The sequence below is a fragment of the Colias croceus genome, chromosome 6 (genome assembly GCF_905220415.1).
Source record: "Colias croceus chromosome 6, ilColCroc2.1".
NCBI lineage: Eukaryota > Metazoa > Arthropoda > Insecta > Lepidoptera > Pieridae > Colias > Colias croceus.
Window position 1 is genome coordinate 5,283,498 of NC_059542.1, and position 23,261 is coordinate 5,306,758.

The 23,261-nt window shown below is 33.6% G+C and overlaps 2 protein-coding genes across 2 annotated transcripts; one reads left to right on the forward strand and one right to left on the reverse strand.

Annotated features, from left to right (window-relative positions):
- The first annotated feature begins 8,183 nt into the window (after nt 1–8,183).
- LOC123692915 (phosphoribosylformylglycinamidine synthase) lies at nt 8,184–21,168 on the forward strand. The gene is made up of 23 exons (XM_045637784.1): nt 8,184–8,534; nt 9,005–9,318; nt 9,558–9,694; nt 10,249–10,361; nt 10,710–10,963; nt 11,911–12,042; nt 12,272–12,400; nt 12,713–12,841; nt 13,091–13,165; nt 13,525–13,716; nt 14,200–14,373; nt 14,643–14,791; nt 14,945–15,148; nt 15,497–15,692; nt 16,061–16,190; nt 16,395–16,510; nt 16,625–16,893; nt 17,113–17,245; nt 17,437–17,538; nt 17,741–17,887; nt 18,194–18,410; nt 19,138–19,376; nt 20,382–21,168. The coding sequence occupies exons 1-23, from the start codon at nt 8,257–8,259 to the stop codon at nt 20,588–20,590; spliced, it is 4,038 nt and encodes a 1,345-aa protein (XP_045493740.1). The 5' UTR covers nt 8,184–8,256; the 3' UTR covers nt 20,591–21,168.
- On the reverse strand, nt 21,055–22,311 carry LOC123692916 (fas-associated death domain protein). Its single transcript, XM_045637785.1, has 2 exons — nt 21,858–22,311; nt 21,055–21,548 (listed from the first exon to the last, which is right to left on the reverse strand). Exons 1-2 carry the CDS (start codon nt 22,165–22,167, stop codon nt 21,196–21,198), a joined length of 663 nt encoding a protein of 220 aa, XP_045493741.1. The 5' UTR covers nt 22,168–22,311; the 3' UTR covers nt 21,055–21,195.
- Nucleotides 22,312–23,261: the final 950 nt, after the last annotated feature.

Here is a 23,261-nt window from a genome sequence, read left to right on the forward strand (position 1 = left end):
GTTGAAGTAGGTATTCTTCTTCTTTAATGAAAACATGCATTATTTTCTGACAGTTGACATTGACACTTTGATTTAAGGTTTGTACACACCACATGTTTTGGATTGAAAAAGTCAGTAGTGAAACTATGCCTAAAGATTGTTTCACTTCAAAAGTCCATAATTTTATTTAATGACTTCAAATTTCATAACACCGAGCTCCAAAAAGTTGAGACGTCACGGAAGTGAAGGAACGCCTGGTAGATGTGAAAAAATCGGTCATAATTTTATAGATAGTAAGCAGAAAGCGCCTACCTACATGTGTCTCGGATGATAAGGCAAATATATCGCAAAAAAGACACGTTCTGTATCTGTGACTGTCAAAACTCAAACTCGACTTTTCTATATGGCTGAGTCTGACGCATGTCTGACGCCTGACACTTGACACTTGACAGCCGAGTGGCGAGTGCCGACCATAATTTAAGCTTCTTGGTGCCGACGTGCTTATGAGCAAATTGCTCTGAGTCAGGTGCCGACTAATCACCTAATCACTAACACAGAACACATATTACCCTCGGTTCAACACAACCCACAATCTGCTGACACAATTTGTTGCAGTCGCGATTGAGCGTTCTCTACTCACGATTCATCCAACCCTCAATCTGATGACACAATTTCATTCCGCGATTGCTTGCCACAACGTGTGCACGTCACGTCACGTCACTTTTTTTAATTCTCTGTAAAAAGAGGTTCTCTTATTGGAAGATTTTTGAGAACTTTAACTGTAGCATCCTTGTCGAGATCTTTGTATATTTCCAAAATAATTCTGAATGACTCATTTCTCATCTCTTTATTCATACAATTTTTGTTTTTTTTTGTCCCATAAATGAGGCATGTCCTTATAGATTTCGAAAATCTGGGTCCACACAGTTTTTTCGACCCGGAGGCGCAAGAAACGTACAATCCGCCACAACGCTTGATCGCGATTGAGCCAAGATTGGAGCAATCACAATACTCACGTTTCAACACGCACACAATCTGCTGAGACAATTTGTCTGGTTGCTTCCGCGCCGATGCAATTCGCAACATGTTGGGTTACACCCCCAACGTGCCCTCAACTATACTATTGACGACACAATCTGTCGGCTCACTGCAGATTGTGTCAACAGATTGTTGCTGAAATTGAATCGTGAGTAGCTAGCATAATGTCAATTTTCACAGGTAATGTGAAAAGTTGAAATCTGAATTTAAAAAGTCCAAGTTGCAAGTGTCACGGTGTAAAACTTGGTGTTTGTCCGTGGTGTTTGTGTAAAGCACGTGTTAAGTGTGTGGTGTAAACTGATTACTAGGTAATGCTCTGTGGACAACTGTAGAGAAATCGCCGCCACGAAATAAGTCCCTGTCTTTCTTGTAAGGGCGATTCTCACTCCAACAAAAAAAAAAATACGTTGGTTTTAACCACGTTTAAACAACTTATTTGTATTTTATTTATGTATCGTACAATTTTTATTATTATCGTCAAATGCTTTCTAAATGAATTTTAAAAATTACTTTATAATTTTATTATGACGAATAAATCCTTAGCAAATTCTTTTTTTTTTCCATGTAAAGTGTTGAGTTAAAAGTCAAAAATTTGTAAAAGTATTTGTGGTTAAACGTATTTTCTTTCTTTCTTCTTTCTTTCAAATTGTACAGAGCGCGTAAAGTAAAAAGAATAGTTAAGCTGCGCATTGGCGATTTATCGGTCTATTTGGTGTTATGAGGTGGTATAAGAATAACAAATAGGTAGTTGCGAAGCCACAATTCGCGAGCCTAGTTCAAAAATAAAATAATCGGCACATAGCTTATGTGCAAAACTCGATCCATGCGCAAACACACCCCATCACTTTCATCCAGCGTTCTTTTTACGTGACGCGTACTGTATCCGATATCCGATATCGGATCGGATAATGTGAAAACGCTCTGAGAGTGACTGAGATGCGGCACCTTAGGGCGTATTCAGAAAGAAAGCTTGAAACTTATAAGCGCTTATAAGCGCTTATCGGCTCTTGTCAGCGCTGGTAACCTGCGCAGGAAAATATATGAACATGCGCCTATAAGCGCTGATCGGCGCCGACAAGTTCCGACAAGCTTCAACAATGCTGGTGGCTGCCATATAAAATTTGTGTAGAACGAACCAGCATTGACAAGCGCCGATAAGCGCTTACAAGTTTCAAGCTTTCTTTCTGAATACCTAGTGCACACTAAAAGTTTTGCGTTTCTGGCCATCCATAAATGTTTGAATTTCGAATGTTATATTTTTTTAACACATGAAGTCTCATTAGTTGAGGAAAAAAAAATTTGGCGGGTAGCGCTTATCAATTTTTTTTTATCTCAAGTTAAAGTTGGTTGTCCGTAGCAAAAACGGAACTAACACGAAACAATTTTAGGGCGATGATTTTTGATGATTTTAAAAGTTCGCTTTCTCCGAAAGCTTGCACTGCTGGCCTTCAAAATACTTTTGGGAGGGAAGCACCTCATTTGAGCACTGTAAGGCATTGATATGCTGAATTTCATCGCGATCGTGTTTCTCTCTATGATGACATTCGTGAAGGTCGACCCTCAACTGCGATCACGGAGGAAAATATGGCTACCGTCAGATAACTAATTTAAGAAAATTGCCATATCACTTATTAGGAGATTCGAGGACATTTGGGGATTAGTATGAGCCAAATTCAGAAAATTTTACATGAACATTTCAAAATTAGGAAGCTTGGTTGCCGTTGGATTGCTCCCAAACTCACTCCATTACAAAAACGACATCGAGTAGATTGGTGTTAAGAAATGCTATTAAAGTACAATTACGGACATTCTAATGCCGTGTATAATATCATGACAGGATATGAAATATGAATATTTGGTTATATTTCAGAAATAAAACACCAATATTCTTTGTGGGTGTTTGAAAGTGACAGCAAACCAACCAAATTGAGGCAGGCGAGAAGGGTCGGAAAACAAATGATTGCATTATTTTTCTCTAAGACGAATCCTGTCTGCACTATCCCACTTGAGTAACAAAAGACTGTTAATGCCGAGTGGTAAATCACTATTTATTTGCCCAATGTCTTAGAAAAAATAAGAGAAGCGACCTAGAAGTTGCATCTTGTTGCACCATGACAGTGCTTCGGCGCACACCGCGAACAAAACAAAGTCATTTTTGGCTTCTGAAAACTTAGAGCACGTGACTCATGCCGCACGCAGTCCTAACCTAGCACCTTGCGATTTCTTCCTTTTCCCAAAAATCTATGATTCAATGAGTGGTTCGACATTTACGTGGCCAGAAGAGGCCGTGGTTGCTTTCAAACAGCACGCAGAAAACATACCCTCGGACCAATGGTTCTCATGTTTCCAGAAATGGTTTGAACGGATGAAAAAGTGTTTTAAATGTAACGGAGAATACTTAAAAAAATAGTAAATATAATATTAGACAAATAAATTGTTTTATTTATTAGTTACGCAAAACTTTCAGTGTGGCCCACGTACGCCCTTAGAGTAATAAATTTCGGTGTCATTATCGTCGTCGTAACTTTTAGAGTTTAGGGTCCAGTCGAGTCGAATTGGGAATCTATTTATTATGGAGAGTAACTACACTTTTTCTTACTTCGTATCCTGTATATATTATTTACGGTATTATTTTAGAATAAAAAAAATACCTTTAGCTTGTTAAGTAATTTGTAAAACATAATTTTATATCTTTAATAATGCCGTACAAAGCACACACAAATAAGTCAAGTACGAGACAGACTCGCGAAAAGCTAAAAGAGTACAGTTCAATTCAAACTTATTGGCGGTTCGGAAGTTAGGTGCAGTACGGGTGCGCCTAATGCCGGGTCCAGACTGGTGAAACGTAACATGCAATGTAACATGCAATGAAAGAATTCACCGTCCACATTGCTGCAATGTATCATGAAAGGTAACACACTTTGTAACAATTTCTCATAGTTTGGACGTCTTGCGCGCGCGAATTGTGCATTACACGCGCATGCTACGAGCATTACAAGCCGCGCGCGGAGCGATCCGAAATTTGTCGGTTTTTCGACGAACATAAAGGGGCGCGTAGTGTGCGCAGAGCAGCCAATGTGGACGGTCGTTTGAGAACGCAACGAACATGGAGGACGAGACTGCGTGGAATTTTTGTTTGGTATATTTTGGTTGGTTAATTTATGTTTGGTATTATTAATAATGAAGTACTCGTCATAGCAAGAATGTGGTCTTCGGACTCCATGCTTCGTGTGATCTACCGGTTTGACGCGCACGAAAAAAACGTGTATCGAAGGGCCGTGTTCGCGGCAGAATAGCGGAAACAGACGAACGCGGGATGTTCGTAGTGAATGCGCGTTATGAACGCGCTATGCGTCCACACCAGCAGCGAACATGCAATGAAAGGCAGAATGTTACATTGCATGTTACGTTTCACCAGTCTGGACCCGGCATTAGGGTTCATACGCACTATGCGGGTAGCCGCATTGCGGGTAGCCACCAGTGGTACATAATTATTAATTACCTAATTAAAATTATTTAAAATTACATAAGATGATTATTATTTCATTTATAATGAGTTACTTATTTGGCTTATCGTCAGTAAAATAATGATGATAAACTTTAACATTAATGTTATCATCTTACGTAACGTAATTACGCCCAATACGCCTTTGTAATAGCGTCGTTGTCTAAATTGTAAGAACCAAACGGACTGAGAGCGATTTTTAAAGTGAAACTTTTATTACATCGTCTCAAACTTTTTGGTCTGTGTAGCGCATGTCGCGTGACGCACTATACGTACGATAATTATCGTACAAATACGATAATTTTAGTTTCACTTTTACCGTGGTTTCATAAATAGTCCATTGAAATGTTACATTTTTTTGGCCTAACCTTGTGTTTTTTAGAGGACGCAATTTTATTTTTTTGATGTGTAGGGGGGGTCAGTGTGAAGCTAAAACCAAGTTTGTGGGGTCGCCACCCGTGTCCCACGGCCGCCATCTTGAAAATAGCGGTTGAAATGGTTTTTACGAAATATCTCTTAGACTATTAATAAGATTAATCTGATAAAAAACAATTGTAAACATTATTTGTTGCAAATTAAATTCTCTACAATTTTGGTCCAGTAACTTTTTGTCGTAGAACAATAAATAAAAAAGTTATAAGAGAAAATGTTCAGAAATTAGAGCTATTTATATTTTTCAATAAAACTTTTTTTTATCATTTTACGAAGAAATGATATCAGACCATTTTTGTAGATTGTTTTTTGAGGAACAACTTTTATATACAACATTTTTTCATTACGTCAATAACTAAGGATTTACAGCGCCCTGAAGTGAGTACTATTTTTCAGTACTAACTATACATAATATATCGGCTATTGGCTCTTTTCCCAGACTCTAGAACAATGGAAGCACACAGCAGAACATTTCAGCCCTGCTTTTCAATGTAAAAAAAACGCGCTTCCAGGCTCTACCTCCTGGGTGATGGGGAAAACTGTCAATAATTAATTATTATTAATAATATTGCAAAATTAAAAAAGCAATTTACTGACTTTTAACGCTTGTGTAAAATCAACCGTTTATACTAGTGACCTACACTTTATGGCATTTGATTGTAAAATATATTAGGAACCATTTCGAATCAAAATTAAGCTCTATTAATAAGACATTACATGATAAAATTAAACAAATATTGAAAAAGTCCCCAGGGCACTATTATTGGCACTCGGTGGTATAGTGATTAACATAATGAAAGGTACAATGACTGGCACTGCCAATAATTATACACGTGGTATGCCAATCAATACGACGGAGAACAAATAGTGTTGGGAATAGGCTTGCAATAATAAAATGCTGCAACAAATAGTAGCTAGGTATCTATTAACTGTTATAAGCCATGCAGATTAAAGAATCGAATTGAAAATGGGCGTCCGCTCGCTTCGTGATTGATCCGCCTCTCATACGTTCTCGCTCTTCCTAATATAGATTGAAAAAAATGCAAGATGTAAAATGATTTATCTTGAATATCTTTGTTGAATTGAATAATAATAAAAAAATCTGGCTTAATTCACATAGCACCATCCAACATTGTGTTTACTACCTAAATTAAATACCTTTTTTTAATTACATATTGTTATACCTACATGTTTTAGCACCTTAGACACAACATGATTTTGTTACGAAGAAATCAAATCCAGGACCTTCTGCGTAGGAGGCAATGTTACTTTCTATCAGGCCTGTTATTGTTATTATAATTATTTACCTAATAAATCACATGAACGTTAGCACATCACTACTACTCCTCATTAAAAGTAGGTATAATTATTGGCACCATACGAGTATAATGATTGGCCCTGCCAATCGCCTTAAAAGTACAATAATTGGCCCTGCCAAAATTTGGATGCAGACTCACTATCACCATAATATGGCTTTTTATGAATAGAACTTTTAATGCACGTCATAAAAAGTCCAAAATCTAACATGGATAATTGTTAAACCGTTATCTATTCATTGGCCCCCGTGCCAAAAAACTGTACTCATTTGCACCCCGTCATTGGCACCCCAAGAACTCAATAATCAACAGATTTTTATGACAAATTTTGCTTTAAAACTGTAATATAATAACTCATTAACAAGTACAAACAACACACCAATCATTTATTAATCTAGTAACAAAGAAAAACAACTTACAAACTTACCCAGTATTAGAAAAATTTGTTAAAAAATCACGATAAAGTTGTTGCGCTCGGAACCATGACAGAAAAGATTTTTTTTCTCCGTGTTACGAGTTATTAAAATTCATAACTACCATTTAGTGTTGCCCATAAATAATGGGGGCATTATTTGGTAAATTTTATTTTTGATAATTAGTCAGCGAACCATAATAATTGCATGTTAAACCTCAGTACCCGTTACCCTACATAATTCCTAAAATCGTACGGAAATGTGTGAAATAAATTATTTTATACACATTTCCTAGGAAATCTATACATTTCCTAAATAGCTATCGGAAATGTAAAACATTTAAGATATTGATATGTCGCAGGCTAGTTGTCTATACATCTATACAAATATTATAAAGAGGAAAGGTTTGATTTTTTGTTTGTTTGTTTGTATGAATTGAATAGGCTCCGAAACTACTTGGCAGATTTGAAAAATTCTTTCACTGTTGGAAAGCTACATCATTTCTGAGTGACATAGGCTATATTTCATTTTCAAAAAAAATAGGCATCCTTACTAAAATTACGATAACGTAATCCAAGGTGTGAAAAAAATATCAAAAAACTACCTTACATCGCGTGCGCTGCGAAAACTGTTGATGATAGAACAAAATGATATACTACATTTTTTTAGAACACACCATTGTCTACAAAAAATCAGCGGCAGCATATCTCTAACTATTACAGTCATGTCACAATAAGCGTTTTTTTATTGAAAAAAAGAAATTAAAATACCACCGCTACAAAAAGCTCTTTATTTGTACCTTGGTATTAACCCTTATCAAAATAAATGATGTATTATTTAATATTATATAATATTTTAATAGCCATAAATATTACACTGTTTTTAGCTTTGTTGATTCTACACGTTGGGAAATGTAATACTTATAATAAATGCGAAAGTTTGTGAGGATGGATGTACCTACTCACTCTTTCACGCAAATACTACTGAAGATTACATTGAAATTTAGTATACATATATAGAGGGTAACTTGGATAAACATATATGTATATCCCGGAAATCCCACAGGAACGGGAACTATGCGGGTTTTTTTAAACGCGGGCGAAGCCGCGGGCGGAATGCTAGTATAATATAATCTAGCCGTAGGTGTTTAATCTAAGCAATCGATAATCTTTTGGACATCACTTCGTATCATTCGTTGACGGTTGAGCTGTCAATTGTCAAAAGGCTAGTCTCTAAGAGCAATTAACCTAGCTAGTCTAGACCAAGTCTAGACAGGCGGACTGCGGAGTGCGGACAGACTGTGTGCCTAGTGCGAGTTTTCATCGAGTACGAAACGTTACTATCGCGTCTGCGTCACAGCGAAATTTGTATGGGGAATCAAAGCTTCCCCATACGTCCGCTAGGGGCGCTGTTCGATTTCCCATACTAATTCGGCTGTGACGAAAACGCGATAGTAACGTTTCGTACTCGATGAAAACTCGCACTAGGCACACTGGTCCGTGGTCGGTCGAGTGACGAGTGTCGAGTTAGTAAATTTGGAATCTCAGTAGGAAGTAGTCGTGCTAAATACAAGATGTGTATTATACGATTTTTCACGTGTGAAGCGTTTAGTGCGCATAAAACTAAAGATATATTGGATAAATTGCGACAAGTAGATAATGATGTTTTGAATTTATCCACTGAAATTTGCTATCATGTGGAACTCGCGGAAGGATGCGACTTTCTGAATATCAACCAAATAAAAATTTTGCAATGGTTACTTAGCTCTCCCTTACAACCGCATTCTTTAAAGAACGAATCAATCTATAAATTCATTGATGATAATCAAATTATTATCGAAATAGGACCAAGGTAATACTTTTATTTTTTAGTTTTAATTTAATATATTTTTTCTTGAATTAAATTAGTTTTTACTCCATTAATTAAACGTTTTGTAATAAAATATTACTTGATTACTATCTAACTCGAAATGCAACTTGTATCATGCCACAATATTAAGTTTTTGGCGCAATATTGTTTTCCTTTCTATATTTCCAATAATATCACATTGACTGTTTTACCAAAGCAAATAAGTACATATAAGTAGTAGGTAATTCAACATAAAAAAGTCGTACTGCTGTACAATGCATACAGTGGACCCAATCATTCAGCTACTTTTAATAGTATGCAATCCATTCATCCAATTAATAAAACTCTGAAGTTAATAACATGGTTTTAAACTGTACATTTTCTTGTTTTGATAGTTGTATTATTAAGACTGCTGTAAAACTTCAGATTGTTGTAAGCTATATAATTATTATGTACTTAATGTTTTGTTATAGATTTAATTTCTCAACAGCCGACTCAAGTAACTCTGTACAAATTTGTGAAAGTGTTGGTCTACGTGATGTTATCAGACTTGAAGTGTCTACCAGATATATCATCACTTTCAATAATGCTAAAACTGTCAGCAAAAGTTTATTTGAAGAGTTGGCTGCACCATTACACGACAGGATGACACAGTGTATTTACACCAAGGAAAATCTTCCACGTTATAGTTTTAATGAAGGTTTACCAAAAGACTTGGAACCATGGTATGTTGTGCCTCTCCAAAAAGAAGGAATGCCAGCAATGGAAAAAGTGAACCAAAAACTAGGTATTTAATTGCACTAATTAAAAATATGCAAATTACATGAAATTATTTCCAATACAAGTTACAGTTACGCATTTCCTTAAACATTGTAAATTAATTAACTTAAAAATCGAATATTGTGATTTATACCTACTACCTTGAACGGAAAACTGAAATATAGTTTTCTAATTGTTATAATATAAGGTTGTCTAATGTTAAATTTTTGCATTGAATAATTGCCTATTTATCTCAATTCAATGTAGGTTTGGCGTTTGATACTTGGGACATGCAATTCTATATGGACTTATTTGTTAATAAGCTAAAGAGAGATCCAACTAGTGTTGAATTATTTGACCTTGCCCAGAGCAATAGTGAACATTCGAGACATTGGTTTTTCAAGGTAAGATTTATGAGTTAAATTTAAACTATATATAAACAAATGAAACTGGGAAATGACTAAACAAAAGAAAGTAATAATTGATTAATGTTTATCTATATTTATATAAAAAAATGAAACCCGTTTTGCATTGTCACGGCATCACGGCTGAACCGATTTTGATAATTCTTTTTTTTAAATGTTTGTAGAAGTCCAAGGATGGTTCTTATGTAGAGAAAACGTAAACATGTACAATGAGCGAAGCCAGGGCAGACCGCTAGTAATGATATAAAGTGGAATAAATGTTAGTTTATATCATATTGTTAATTTATGATAGTACTTGTCTGTTATAAGTAACAAAATTTTGAACTTGTTTACAATAAACTGCCATTGCTTATCAAAATTACTGATGTAATACCCACTACAGTAAATGGAATAGTTTTTCATAAGATAAATATGTATTATTTTTAACTACCTACCTTTTTATTGCTTATTGATAACATCTTACTATTAATAATTTTGTAGAACTGTAACTGTGTTATCTACTTGCATAGTAACAAAAAATCTTAATCTTTTAGGGTAAAATGATATTAGATGGCCAAGAAATCAATGAGTCTTTAATTGATATGGTTGCATCAACACAAAAGTTTTCAAATGACAATAATGTAATCAAATTTGGGGATAACAGCAGGTAATTTTATGAAACTATCTTTGACTTTCATTAAAAAAAGAAGGATTTTATGGTGTGAACTGTTTAAATTTATTTTGATATATGTATATTATTAAGATCTGTGACTTAGTTTGTTCTAAACTATTGGAGATAAAATGATCTAACTTTTAATTGACAAATAGTTAACTACTACATTTCTAATAGAGTTCAATAAGAGTTCAATAGAGTGACTATATTAAAGTTTTGTATTGTTAAACAATTCAATTTGATTTTTAAACATAAAAATAGATTTCGTTATCCTCTTGCTATATAAAAAAGCTTTAAGTTTATTGTACATGTTCATTTGTACTTATATGTTTTTAATTTTAGTGCAATAAAAGGTTTCAAACACACAAAATTGCGGCCAAGTGATGTAAAGGTTCCTTCACAAGTGATATCTGAACAAACCGAGTCAGATATAATATTCACAGCTGAGACTCATAACATGCCCACTGCGGTGGCCCCGTTCAGTGGGGCGACGACGGGTACGGGGGGCAGAATAAGGGATGTACAAGGTGTGGGCCGTGGAGGGCATACAGTAGCGGGTACTGCTGGATATAGTGTGGGCAACTTGTTGATTCCAGGTGAGAAATACTGTACAATAATTATTATGCAAATTGTGAAATTAGGAGAGAAATACATGCATGCAAAGCATGTATGGATACATCTTAGATTTTTATCAAAATTTCATATTCCTCCAACTTTAGGCTTTTAATATACTGACACTATCTTCAATGAGAGCTGGATATTTTAATGACATTCAAATCCGTTTTTCTTCCACATAGTAATTGAAAATAGATTTAGGTATATATTTTTATATTCTCAAAATTTCAAATGTTTAACTTTGACGGTTCATGAGATACACAGCCTGGTGAAAGTCGGATGGACAGACAGACATAAATCGAAGTCTCAGTAATACGGCCCGTTTTAACCTTTCGGTACGGAACCCTAAAATTACTCCCTTTCCAGTTTCCAATCTCAATGACGCAATATGGCGCTGTGATCTAAATACCGATATTATCTATTAATATTATGATTATCATTATGACGACATGTTATTATGTTTGCATAAAAACAACTTATTCATAACAACAAATTATTTCATCAAATTTACGACAATTACTTGTTTTTGATAAAATATTGAGTGGGTTCATAAATTTTAATAAGTACCTACCGTTATACATAAGTAAGTAAGATGTTATCTTAAAAGGTTGTTTATACATATTTAAAAGTACAATGGTAAATTATAGTTTTTGAAGTGAAACTTCTTTATCGGAGTTGGAAAAAAATTTAGTGTAACATTTTTTCGTTACGCGTGACTTTTTTCCGTTATGCGCCATCTTTTTCTTACCATAAAGTAGGTAATTATTTTTTGAAAAATAAGGTCATGCAGAAGTTTCACTTCTCACGCGTGTACACTAGTACACGCGTCACGCACACATTTTTTTATGTATCATATGTCTATCTACCTACACACATTCATGAATTTCATGTGCTTACATAATTTAACGTTATAATTTTATGAAACTAGGCTATGACTTACCTTGGGAAGAAAAGGACTGGAAATATCCCAACAACTTTGCTAGCCCTCTGCAAATTATTATAGAGGCGAGTAATGGAGCTTCTGACTATGGAAATAAGTTCGGAGAACCACTTGTATCAGGTATTTACATACCTATATTATTATGTCAATAAAGTATAGATGATTCAGGTAAATACAATAAACTAATAGAAATTAAATTTATTTGGTTGAATAGATAGATTGGCTTTTGTGAAACGATAGACGACGAAAATTTTATTAAATACAAAATGTATCTAAGTAAACATAATTTTAATAGTTTTTTGAATTAAATCATTTCTATCAGATGCTTAATATATTTTTATTTTCGTAGGATTTGTTCAGTCATATGGATTGGAAAATGGTGACAATATTCGCGAAGAGTTCATAAAACCCATAATGTTCAGTGGTGGTATTGGTTACATGCCTCACAATATGATCAAGAAGAATAAGCCGGAGAAAGGTAAACAATTTTTAATTTTAAATTAATTATTAATAATTTAAATAATGCGATAGAAGTTTCAAGCGCGTGTTCCTGAACTAATTAAAAAAAAGTTTTAGTTCTTTAGTTACTCATGTTATAAAACTGAAGAGTTTGTACGATTGTTTTTTCGAACTTTAGTATCTCAACAGCTACGGGCCGAATGTTTCGGTTGAATATTATTTTTATCGAAATCTTTAAAGTATTACCAATATGATTTAATATAATCAAATTAAAATGTAGCAAAAATGCAATTATCGCATAATTAAATGAAATGTTTTTTTTTTCGTGCAGGCATGTTATTAGTAAAAGTGGGGGGTCCAGTATATCGTATCGGAGTAGGAGGTGGGGCCGCTTCTTCCGTGGCTGTACAGGGTGGTGATTCCAGAGATCACGCTTTGGACTTTGGTGCTGTGCAAAGAGGTAATTTATAGAAAGATAATAATTTAAAACAAAGTTTTTAGTATCTAGTCAATATTGAGTGTGACCAAGCGGGAGATCGTAGGTCATACTAATATATATTAGGAAAATTTAATAGCCCAATATTTCTTACATCAGGCGGTAATTTTTCTGTGATTACTTATTATTCAATGTTAATGCTCATTGAGAGTAAAGCTTACTAATTATGATTACATAAGTGTGCCCTAAAATAATATTATATTTTCTTTCAAGGCGATGCTGAGATGGGAAATCGTCTCAATAGAGTTGTGAGAGGATGTCTTGAAGCTGATATTAATCCTGTTGAATGTAAGTTTCTTTCTAAAACTATTTAATGTTATCAGTACACTCTTTACAGACAACCGATATTAGTAAGCCATTAATTGCATTTTCAGTATTTATCAGTGTCGATCTTATTAAAACATTTTTATACTGCTACAACTCATAACTATAGAAAATAAAACCCGGAAAAGTGCTAGTCGGAGTGCTCGGGGCGCGAGGCCCCGAGCGCTCCGACAAACTTATTTTTTATTATGTTATAAATTTAAAATGTATTAAGCATTCATTTTGAGAACTACGGTTTGGAATTCGTATAATCTTTCGTCAGTTTGTCCTAAACTTTAATAAACAACGAAACATAGAATATTGACTCTTTCTAAATATTCCAGCGATCCACGATCAAGGTGCAGGCGGTAACGGTAATGTGTTGAAGGAGTTAGTGGAACCGGAAGGTGCTGTGGTTTTCACCAAAGAGTTCCAATTGGGTGATCCCACTATCACCACGCTAGAGCTGTGGGGTGCTGAGTACCAAGAAAACGACGCTTTACTGTGTAAGAAGGAAAATAGGAATATACTTGAAGGTCAGTTATTAAGTGTTATTTTTTGTGAATTTAATCTTTATTATGTCTGACAAAAGGATTTAAATAATATGTAACAAAAAGTGATTTGATGAAAGTACAGTGTAACATTGTATTAATTTTATGTTTTATTGCTAACTGATGTCAATTAAAGGACCGGTAAATGAGGTAAATATTACTTATTGTACTTACTTATTGTAAGAATAAGTCAATTTGTTAATCAACTTTCTTTAAATAAAGAAATAATTAAATGCTTTCGTCTAAAAAAATCGTTTTAGTCGGGTGACATGTTCAGAAACTTGTGTCACACCAAAACCTCACGAGCGCGATCGCAGGTATAACGAGAGAGAGACGGACCGATATCCCGTCTCATCTCGAGCGCAGCCAAGACTGCATTATGTTATCACGTAAACATCTCGATCGTAAACCTACTTTACAAACAACCAATTTTTTTTTAATGGAAAAAACATTTCTAATTTATTGTAGAAATATGCCGTCGTGAGAGATGCCCAGTGTCGTTTGTTGGTGAAGTGACTGGTGACGGTTACATGAGCCTTGTAGAAGATTCCTATAATGACGCCTATATACAGAGATCTAACAGACAGAAACCAGACATTGCTTCCAAAATGCCGTATGATTTACACTTGGAAGCCGTTTTAGGTATGTATTTTTTAAACTTGGTTATAAGAAATCTGCAACATTTGTATACATATTATAAGGGATATAATTTTTTTCATTGTTTTTTAATTGTTTTATTTAATGATGCGCCTATTTGATAATTTTATTTAGTTACACATTAAGTCAATAAAATTTAAACTTTATATTCAATATCAATAGTCGATACTTATAATATTTGCCTTTATTTCCTATGATGACTAAAAAAAATGAATACCTGGCCTGGCTTCTATAACGAATAAATCTATTTACAGGCAACATGCCAAGAAAAACATTCAACTTGCAATCTGAGAAGAGAACAAAACTGCCTCTTTCCTTGCCAAATGATATCACAGTAGAAAAAGCACTAAATAGAGTGTTGAGGCTTGTTAATGTTGCCAGTAAGCGCTATTTAACCAACAAGGTGAGTTTATTATATTAGGTAATACGTTTACATATTTACAGTTTTATTATTTTGTAATTTGCAAATTCTAAAGATTTTACATTACACTTACATTGTTGATACCTATATCTCATATTTTCTTCTTATATTATTGACGAATTTAATATTTCTCAGGTTGATCGTTGTGTTACTGGTCTAATAGCGCAACAACAGTGTGTAGGGCCGCTTCACACACCCCTATCCGACTATGCGATTATCGCCTTATCGTATAACGAACTTGTTGGCTCAGCAACGTCTATCGGCACTCAGAACATAAAGGGATTGTTGGATCCCGCCGCTGGTGCCCGACTTTCGCTTGGAGAAGCTCTCACTAATTTGGTAAGGAAATAAGTTTTATGCAGCTATCATAAATGGAATCTTCTATGATTAATAGAAATAGGATTAAATAATAATGGTAATTGGTTATTATCTAATGAATATTACATCTGAAGAAAAAATTCAATTCGAAAACCCTTTTTTACCATTTACGTTCAATAATTTTGACTCAAAGTTACGATGAAATAAATAATACAATTTATTATATAATTGTATAATATTGAAAAACTCTGCCTACGAGTGAGTTATACAGGCAGAGTTTTATACTGTAGAATTTGAATATTACTATCTTTTAACAGGTGGAGATTTATTATAACTGTCTATAGTACATTAATGTTTTTTTTTATATAGGTATTCGCGGGTATATCAGACTTGGAAGATGTAAAGTGTTCCGGAAACTGGATGTGGCCGGGTAAAACGGGAACACAGGGTGGAGCACTAGTGATAGCTTGTAAGGCGCTCACTGTCGCTATGGCGGAGTTGGGAGTGGCCGTCGATGGCGGAAAGGATTCGTTATCTATGTGCGCTAGTGTGGAGGGGAAAACAGGTAATTATTGATATAGGAGCGTTTTAATAGTTGTATCGCTCAACTAAAGTGATCAATAGATGGCGCGCGGTAGACACATAAAACTGAAAGAGTAGAATAAATTCGATCGCTCTGGCGGGTCACGAGTGGCCGAGTTGGTCAGGCATCCGCCCCGGAATGGCGCGAAAGGATGCGGGTTCGAGTCCCTCGTGATCGATTTTTTTCTATTCTTTATAAATTTATAAAGTGATACAGGTAATATTATAAACATATTAAAATAATTATTTGCTGTGATGGAATTTTATATGAAATTTTGGTGGCATTTTTTTTTGCAAATTACGAATTATTAGAAATATCTGTCAATTACTAATACTTTTTTTTATTTTCAGTCCAATCACCAGGAACATTGGTTATATCCACATATGCTCCTTGCCCCGATATCACAGTGAAGATAGAACCTGCTCTTATTAAGGAAGGTTCAGTGTTGGTTCACGTTCCCGCTTCTGCAGGACAGTATAGGTGATTATTATTTGATAAAATAAATAGTAATAATAAATACAGACTTAAGTTTTTTTAATAGTATACAGTTTTAAATTATTATTATTTATCAATAAAGGTATGGGTTTTGCTGGGTTCAAAAATAGATAGTCGTTAATCATTATTATAATTATTGACAAAAAATATTTAAAAGCAATTACATAATAATATGTTGTTTGCTTTTAGAATTGGCGGTTCAGCTTTGGCACAATGCTATAAGCAACTGGGAGACAATCCACCAGACTTGGACAATCCTAAAGTATTGAAATCGTTGTTCAAAGTAACACAGAAACTTCTCAAAGGTATTGTATAACATGGAATTTTTAATGTATTTTGCGAAACATTGTGAAAACGAGGAAAAGTATTCCCTTGATTAAAATAGGTAATTGATTTGTGAAATCTTTATTTTTTTTTAGAAAAGAAACTTCTATCCGGTCACGACATTAGCGAAGGAGGTTTTATAACAACAGTTTTGGAGATGGGTATCGGTGGTATCCGTGGTTTGGAATTAGATTTACAAGTAGATGCTAAAGTACCACTTATCAACGCACTGTTTAGTGAAGAACTTGGTATTGTACTTGAAGTTGACCAGAATGATGTTCAATACGTCTTGAATGAATATAACAAGAGTGGTGTTAGTGCTAAAGCGATTGGTAAAGCTGGGAAATATGGCATGCAATCTGAGGTAAGTTAATAATGGATCAAATATATCTAATGTAGTAAAAATTTTTGTGTATTGCCTGAAATACTATTTGTTGCATAGTTTTGGTCACTAGTACAAGAAGTGATGTCAAAAATCACATTGATTGATTTTAGTATACAATAAGTCAGCAGTTTAACTTATTAACCAGTTTAATGTTTAATTATTTGTTATCCTTAATACGTAATGTTATAATTTTTGTAGGTGATTGTTAAAGTGAATGGGCAGAAGGTTCTGGATTCCAAACTAATCAATGTGTTTAGAATGTGGGAGGAGACTAGCTACCAATTGGAATGCTTGCAAGCTAACTCTGAATGTATAAAACAAGAATGGGATGGTAAGATATAATTTTTTACATCATCTGTCGCATGAAATAACGTATTTAAATGTATTAATGTATTATAATGGTGAGTAATGTAATATCTATGTATTCAGTTTCAATTTTACTAGTAGAATTAATATTTATGCTACTAAAAACACATAAAATATTTTACAAAAATTATAGTTTGTAATTGTTTCTATATCTAGGTTTGGAAAAACGTAAGGGGGTAACATACAGTGTCTCGTTCGACCCCTCAGCGGCGGTTGTCAAAACTAAGTCTGTGAAAGTTGCAGTTCTCCGTGAAGAAGGTATTTAATATTTATCATCTCTAAAAATATCATATCTTGAGAAATATTTCTAACATATTTACTGAAAATCAGTGTTGCTGTAAACAGTAGCGGTATACGCTGAATATATGTAGTGCCACACACGTCTATTACATGAATATATGTAAATATAATAAAAAGTTATTTCTATATTTCTTGCATTAATTTAATTTTATTTGTATAGGTACAAACGGTGACCGTGAAATGATTGCGTCTCTCATGATGGCGAACTTTGAAGTTTTCGATGTTACTATGAGCGATTTGCAATCGAAGAAGATTACACTTGATGCATTCCAAGGATTGGTGTTCCCCGGTGGATTCAGTTATGCTGGTAAGTAAATACTATTAGTTTATTTAATCAATCAAATCAATAGAATTTTATTACCTACGAAAAGACAAAATTCCATGTTTATTTTTAATTAAATTTTTATGTATTTTATTGTTTTTGAAAATACTGCAATCTACCCTCTTTTTCAATTGTTATTCGTAGGTGTAAACTGTCCATATTTAAATATAACTTCTCTTTAAGTATATTACTGGTGTGTATACTTTATACACAACAAATTTATTATATTTCTGTAGTTTTCTAAGTTAATTACTTAAGAAAAAAAATCTAACATTGTTTTTCTGTCTATAGACACACTGGGTTCCGCCAAAGGCTGGGCCGCCGGTATCCTCTTCTCTGAAGCGCTATACAATCAGTTCTTGCACTTCAAGAACAGAAAGGATACGTTTTCGCTGGGCGTGTGCAACGGTTGCCAATTGATGGCACTCTTGGGCTGGATCGATCCGGAACAAAACAACACGGCCCTGCGCAAGACGCAAATATTCCTCGATCATAATTTATCTGAGAGGTACATGATTTATTAAGCTTTCAAAAATGCTTAATCGAAACACCTTTTACTACTAATCAAGCATTAAAATAATGTGTAATAGAAAATTTAATGCCGTTTGTATTTGTAATGTGGTTCTCGGCCGTTTAAAACTAATTTACAGAATTAATTTTGTTCTATATTTATAGTAGAGCCATTTTAATAGGCAACATTTGACAGTTCAACAAAATTCAACAACGTAACCTAGTAACAACGACATAGAATAAAATGATATTTCGTTTTGTTAGAACTGCACATTTGCTTAACTTTTTTCAATTACGATTACATATTTATAATAATAATGACCGATACAAGAAATTTTAAGATTTCATTTTACTGATAAACCATACTAAACATATTAAACAATTTCTGAATTGAAGAACTGACGTCGCTACAATTTTGCGTCAATAAACCTTTTTTCTTTTTAAATACCAGAGACGTTACTCTAAAAATCGAAATCTGACATCTAGAATCGAATGCATTGATTACTTGTGAATAAAAATCATCATAAATTAATAAATTCGATTGACAAATGTTACAAATCCGTATCGATTAATTCACTTTAATCGATGTTTTTAAGCAGGTTACCTCTCTTCGAAGATAAAATTGATAGACGTCAAATGTTGCCTATTAAAATGGCTCGACTATAATATTTATGATATTGAAAAAAATCAAGTTATTAAAGTTAAAAAAAATAATTCTATCATAGATTCGAATGTCGCTGGAGTGCAGTGAAAATTACCGAGGACACGACCAAGCAAGATGTTTGGTTCAAAGGAATGGGCGGCAGTGTGCTTGGCGTGTGGGTAGCGCACGGTGAAGGGAGATTTACTTTATCTAACCCTGTGATGGACCAATTGCATAAGAATAGACAAGTCGCTATGCAATATGTGGACGATGAAGGAACACCTACGGAAGTCTACCCAATGAATCCTAATGGCAGTCCAAGTATGTTATATGTTTTAGCAGTGCAAAAGGCTTTGGCTTTTTATTATTCACTTTCTTTCAAATAATGATAAAATATTTGAATTTTTTATAAAATTACTAGCGGTCCGCCCCGGCTTTGCCCGTGGTACATATGAAAAATAGATGTTGGCCGATTCTCAGACTTACCCGATATGCACAGAAAATTTCATGAGAATCGGTCAAGCCGTTTCGGAGGAGTATGCAGACTAACATTGTGACACGAGAATTTTATATATAATAAGATTAAATATTCTTATATTCCCCTTTATCAATAAATTATCAAATCTCACGAAAAGTTGGTTTATTATATCTAATTTTAATTATGAGATATTTCTGTATTTCATAAACACAAAGTTTAGATATTTTATGAAATTGTTCTTTAATTACCTCAAGATTTTTACTCAAAATTAATCAGGAATAATGTTAAGTATGAATAGAAAAAAAATTAGCTTTGATTGTTATCCATTTCAAACATGGGCGTAGCTAGCCATGGGCTCAAGGTGGGGCAACAATAAAAAATAATATGTAACTAGCAACTGTATGTACCAAGTAGGTATGTACCCAAAGTTATATCCAGGTCTTCAAATGCCGGCGGCTGTACCGCCGGCATTTCCGTAGGCATTCGCGAAGGCATTCGCAAAGGCACTCGCGAAGGCATTGATGCGCACACCTAATAAGGTGTTTTACACATCTTATTAGGTGTTTTGAATAATTTTTGAACAATAGTTCACCTACCACACTACGAAATAGACCCAAAAATCTTCAGCCGTTTGGTCGCTGGGCGTATGACACTTGTTAGGTGTTAGTCAGTCAAAAGAGTTAGTAGGTACTTACTTCAATTTTTAGATTTGGTTTGGTATCTACCTACCTTCCAGGTTAAAGCTAGAGTGGGGCAAGTGCCCCACCCTGCCCCACCGTGGCTACGCCCATGATTTCAAACAAAAAAATCCTTTCAAACATACAATTTTAATTTACATTTTCTTCTAGTCGGCATAGCCGGAGTGAAATCGCCCGATGGTCGCCACGTGGCGATGATGCCTCATCCCGAACGCTGTGTATTACGTTGGCAATGCCCAGCACCACAAGCTAGAAGTGTTACTACTGTCAACCCGGCTAGCAACGCTTCACCGTGGCTACATCTCTTCCAAAACGCTTACACTTGGGCCGCAACACAAAACAAGACTTCAAAAGCATAAATAGCGTACTTTATAAGTGCCACTTTTATATGTTTTTATGAAATGTTATGTTTTATATATTACTCATAAGTTTTATGTGATTAGCATGGAAAATAGCTATTTGATTGAATATCAAGTTTGTATTCAAAGTTAATCATGTAGGTAAGAAATGTTTTTACTGGATGTTAATTTTTATTCCAGTTTTATTGAAAAGAAAACTTGAAGAGGCTTGGCTGTATTGTTATGTATAGAACAAAGAGCTGGGTTTCTTTTTGCTCTTCTTGTTATTTGAATAATGATTAAGATATCTTAAGATTCATGGAATGTATTCTCGAATATTTGAGTGTCATAATAGGATTATAATATATCACTTCATATACAGAACTTGTGCAATCAAATGAGGCATTTGTTTGGAATATTTTACATTCCATTTATATCATGATCATGAGTTGTATTGCTGTTGTTTTTATAAAAAGAAAAAGCTGTTATAAAAATTAAAGAATATATTATGAAAATGTTCCATTCTAACATTCCTGTTATTATTAAGTTTTTATTATAAATTTTTTTATGTTAAAAAAAATAAATTTTTTATATTGTAACATGTTATTATTGTCTCAACAAATGACTTAAATGTTCATAACCATTATTTCCTGTAATGTTTTACTCAAGTCTTTTCTCCTTGCTTTTTCCAAAGCATCACAGAGCGCATAAAATCCCCTTTGTGGATCTGCCTTATGTTCATATATTTTAAGTAATTGTATGGCTTTTTCAGCCAATGTGTTATTTCGAGTATCAATTTCATCAATTCTTTTTTCTTGTATTTTCAAGTTTCTGGCAAGATCTCTCCAGTATGTTCCAATTTCTTCAACTATTGTTTCATTTATTCTTGCCTTTTTCCTTGCACTTATATTTCCGTATGGATGACCTTTTGGTATACTGTCTATGGATTCTGATTTTGATACATTGTGGTTAGTAGTTGCTGAGAAATAGACAAGAAGTTTAGATATTATTTAATGAACTGCTTCTCTGTTTATAACAAAAATCACCTATTAGTTAAAAATCAGTAGTGAAAATTATAGATAAAATAAGTATAAAGTATTTTCTCTTCTTTATTCATGTAATACATAGAGAAAATAAGAAAATGTTTGTTTTAATTTTGTGTTTATATGGTCATATTTTTACTGAGCAAAAGAAGTACCTATAGAGTGAAACATTGCAATAGTAAATCTATAGTGCACAGGTTTTTAGAAAATTAGAGAACATTAGTAGATAATATGAACAAACTCACCATAATAATTCATATACGTTCTAGGAACATGTGATAATTCATATTCACTAATACTTTTTAGCAAATCATTGCTTTGTATCAACCAAGCTATTTCTTTTAATGGTGAAATATTATCTTCTGATAAAACTTCTCTTATTTCTAAAATTCGGAGTAATTGCCCAATTGTGTTTATTTGTTCGAATCTTCTACTAGAATCGATATCGTCTTTGTAAAGGCTTTTTATCTGGTTGAGTATTCGATCGTGTTTCTCGCAGGTTCCCACATTGTATACAACTTGTTGTTTTAATTTACTGTACTCGGATAAAGTCATTTTAGTAAACACATGAAAACGTGAATTGTATTGTATTAACTATTTTATATTCATCTTTTTAATTTATCTAGTCACATATGTAATCAGTAGACAGAAATCCCGGAACAAAAACAAAAACAAACACCTTTTGGTGAGTGGTGACCCTTTATATCGTATGTATTACTCTACTCTTTGCTTTATATCAATTATACTCTTTGGTGGTGAGACTTGAGAACACAGATATAGGTAAACCAGAATCTGATGGCAATTAGGGAAATCAAAATTTTGAGTGTGCAACCCTAGGGAAAATGGACTGAACGATCTTGATACTGCTTATTTTTTATTTTGTCCTCAATATCATTAGTCACATTACTTAAGTGGACAATACTGTACTTAATAATGAGATATCCACTTAATATTATGTAGGTAGGTACATACTTACATGTATAATATAGGTACAATTATACATATTACTTTTATACAGTATACAGGTAATACATATTATTATTTACACATACCTTTATTTGTATATTTATTACCAGTATGGCATGTGAAAATATCGATATAATGATAATGTAGATCAAAACTGCTTATATTTTTTTATTAAATAAAATAAAAATAAAATAAAACTATGTTTATTTTCGTAAGTATTAATAGATACACATTATAAAATTGACTTGGACAGCTTTGACTTGAAGAATAGCCGTATTGGAAACTCCTGTAATAAGTTTTCATAAAATTATATTCTAATCAACAAACAATATTATAGTTACCTACATATAATATTTTTTTTAATTTAAAGTATCAAAATGGGTAAGTCCAATTTACCAATAAAATCTTCAAATTTGAAAATTGTGATGTGTTGGACCCTTCTTCATCTAATGTTTTCTTATCAACAATATAAACAACACATCTCGCTTGTGATCGCAGCGGCATTTTCGACATTTTCGAAGATTTTTTAGACAAAATCCTAAAAATTATTCATCAACTGCAAAAAAGACAAATAATTTGACAACCAAATTGATAGTTGTCAAATAAGTTGCCACATGAAAATCTTTTATTTCTTAAATAAAAATATGCCATCAGATTCTGGTAGACCTATAACTATATATTAG

Bases quoted from the DNA above. Each gene is read 5' to 3' on its own strand.
- LOC123692915 (XM_045637784.1), top strand. From the start codon at position 8,257: ATGTGTATTATACGATTTTTCACGTGTGAAGCGTTTAGTGCGCATAAA. The intron at 9,695-10,248 runs GTAAGATTTATG...TTAATCTTTTAG, and splicing joins CGAGACATTGGTTTTTCAAG to GGTAAAATGATATTAGATGG. The intron at 14,374-14,642 runs GTATGTATTTTT...ATCTATTTACAG, and splicing joins ACACTTGGAAGCCGTTTTAG to GCAACATGCCAAGAAAAACA.
- LOC123692916 (XM_045637785.1), bottom strand. From the start codon at position 22,167: ATGACTTTATCCGAGTACAGTAAATTAAAACAACAAGTTGTATACAAT. The intron at 21,549-21,857 runs GTGAGTTTGTTC...TCTATTTCTCAG, and splicing joins AACGTATATGAATTATTATG to CAACTACTAACCACAATGTA.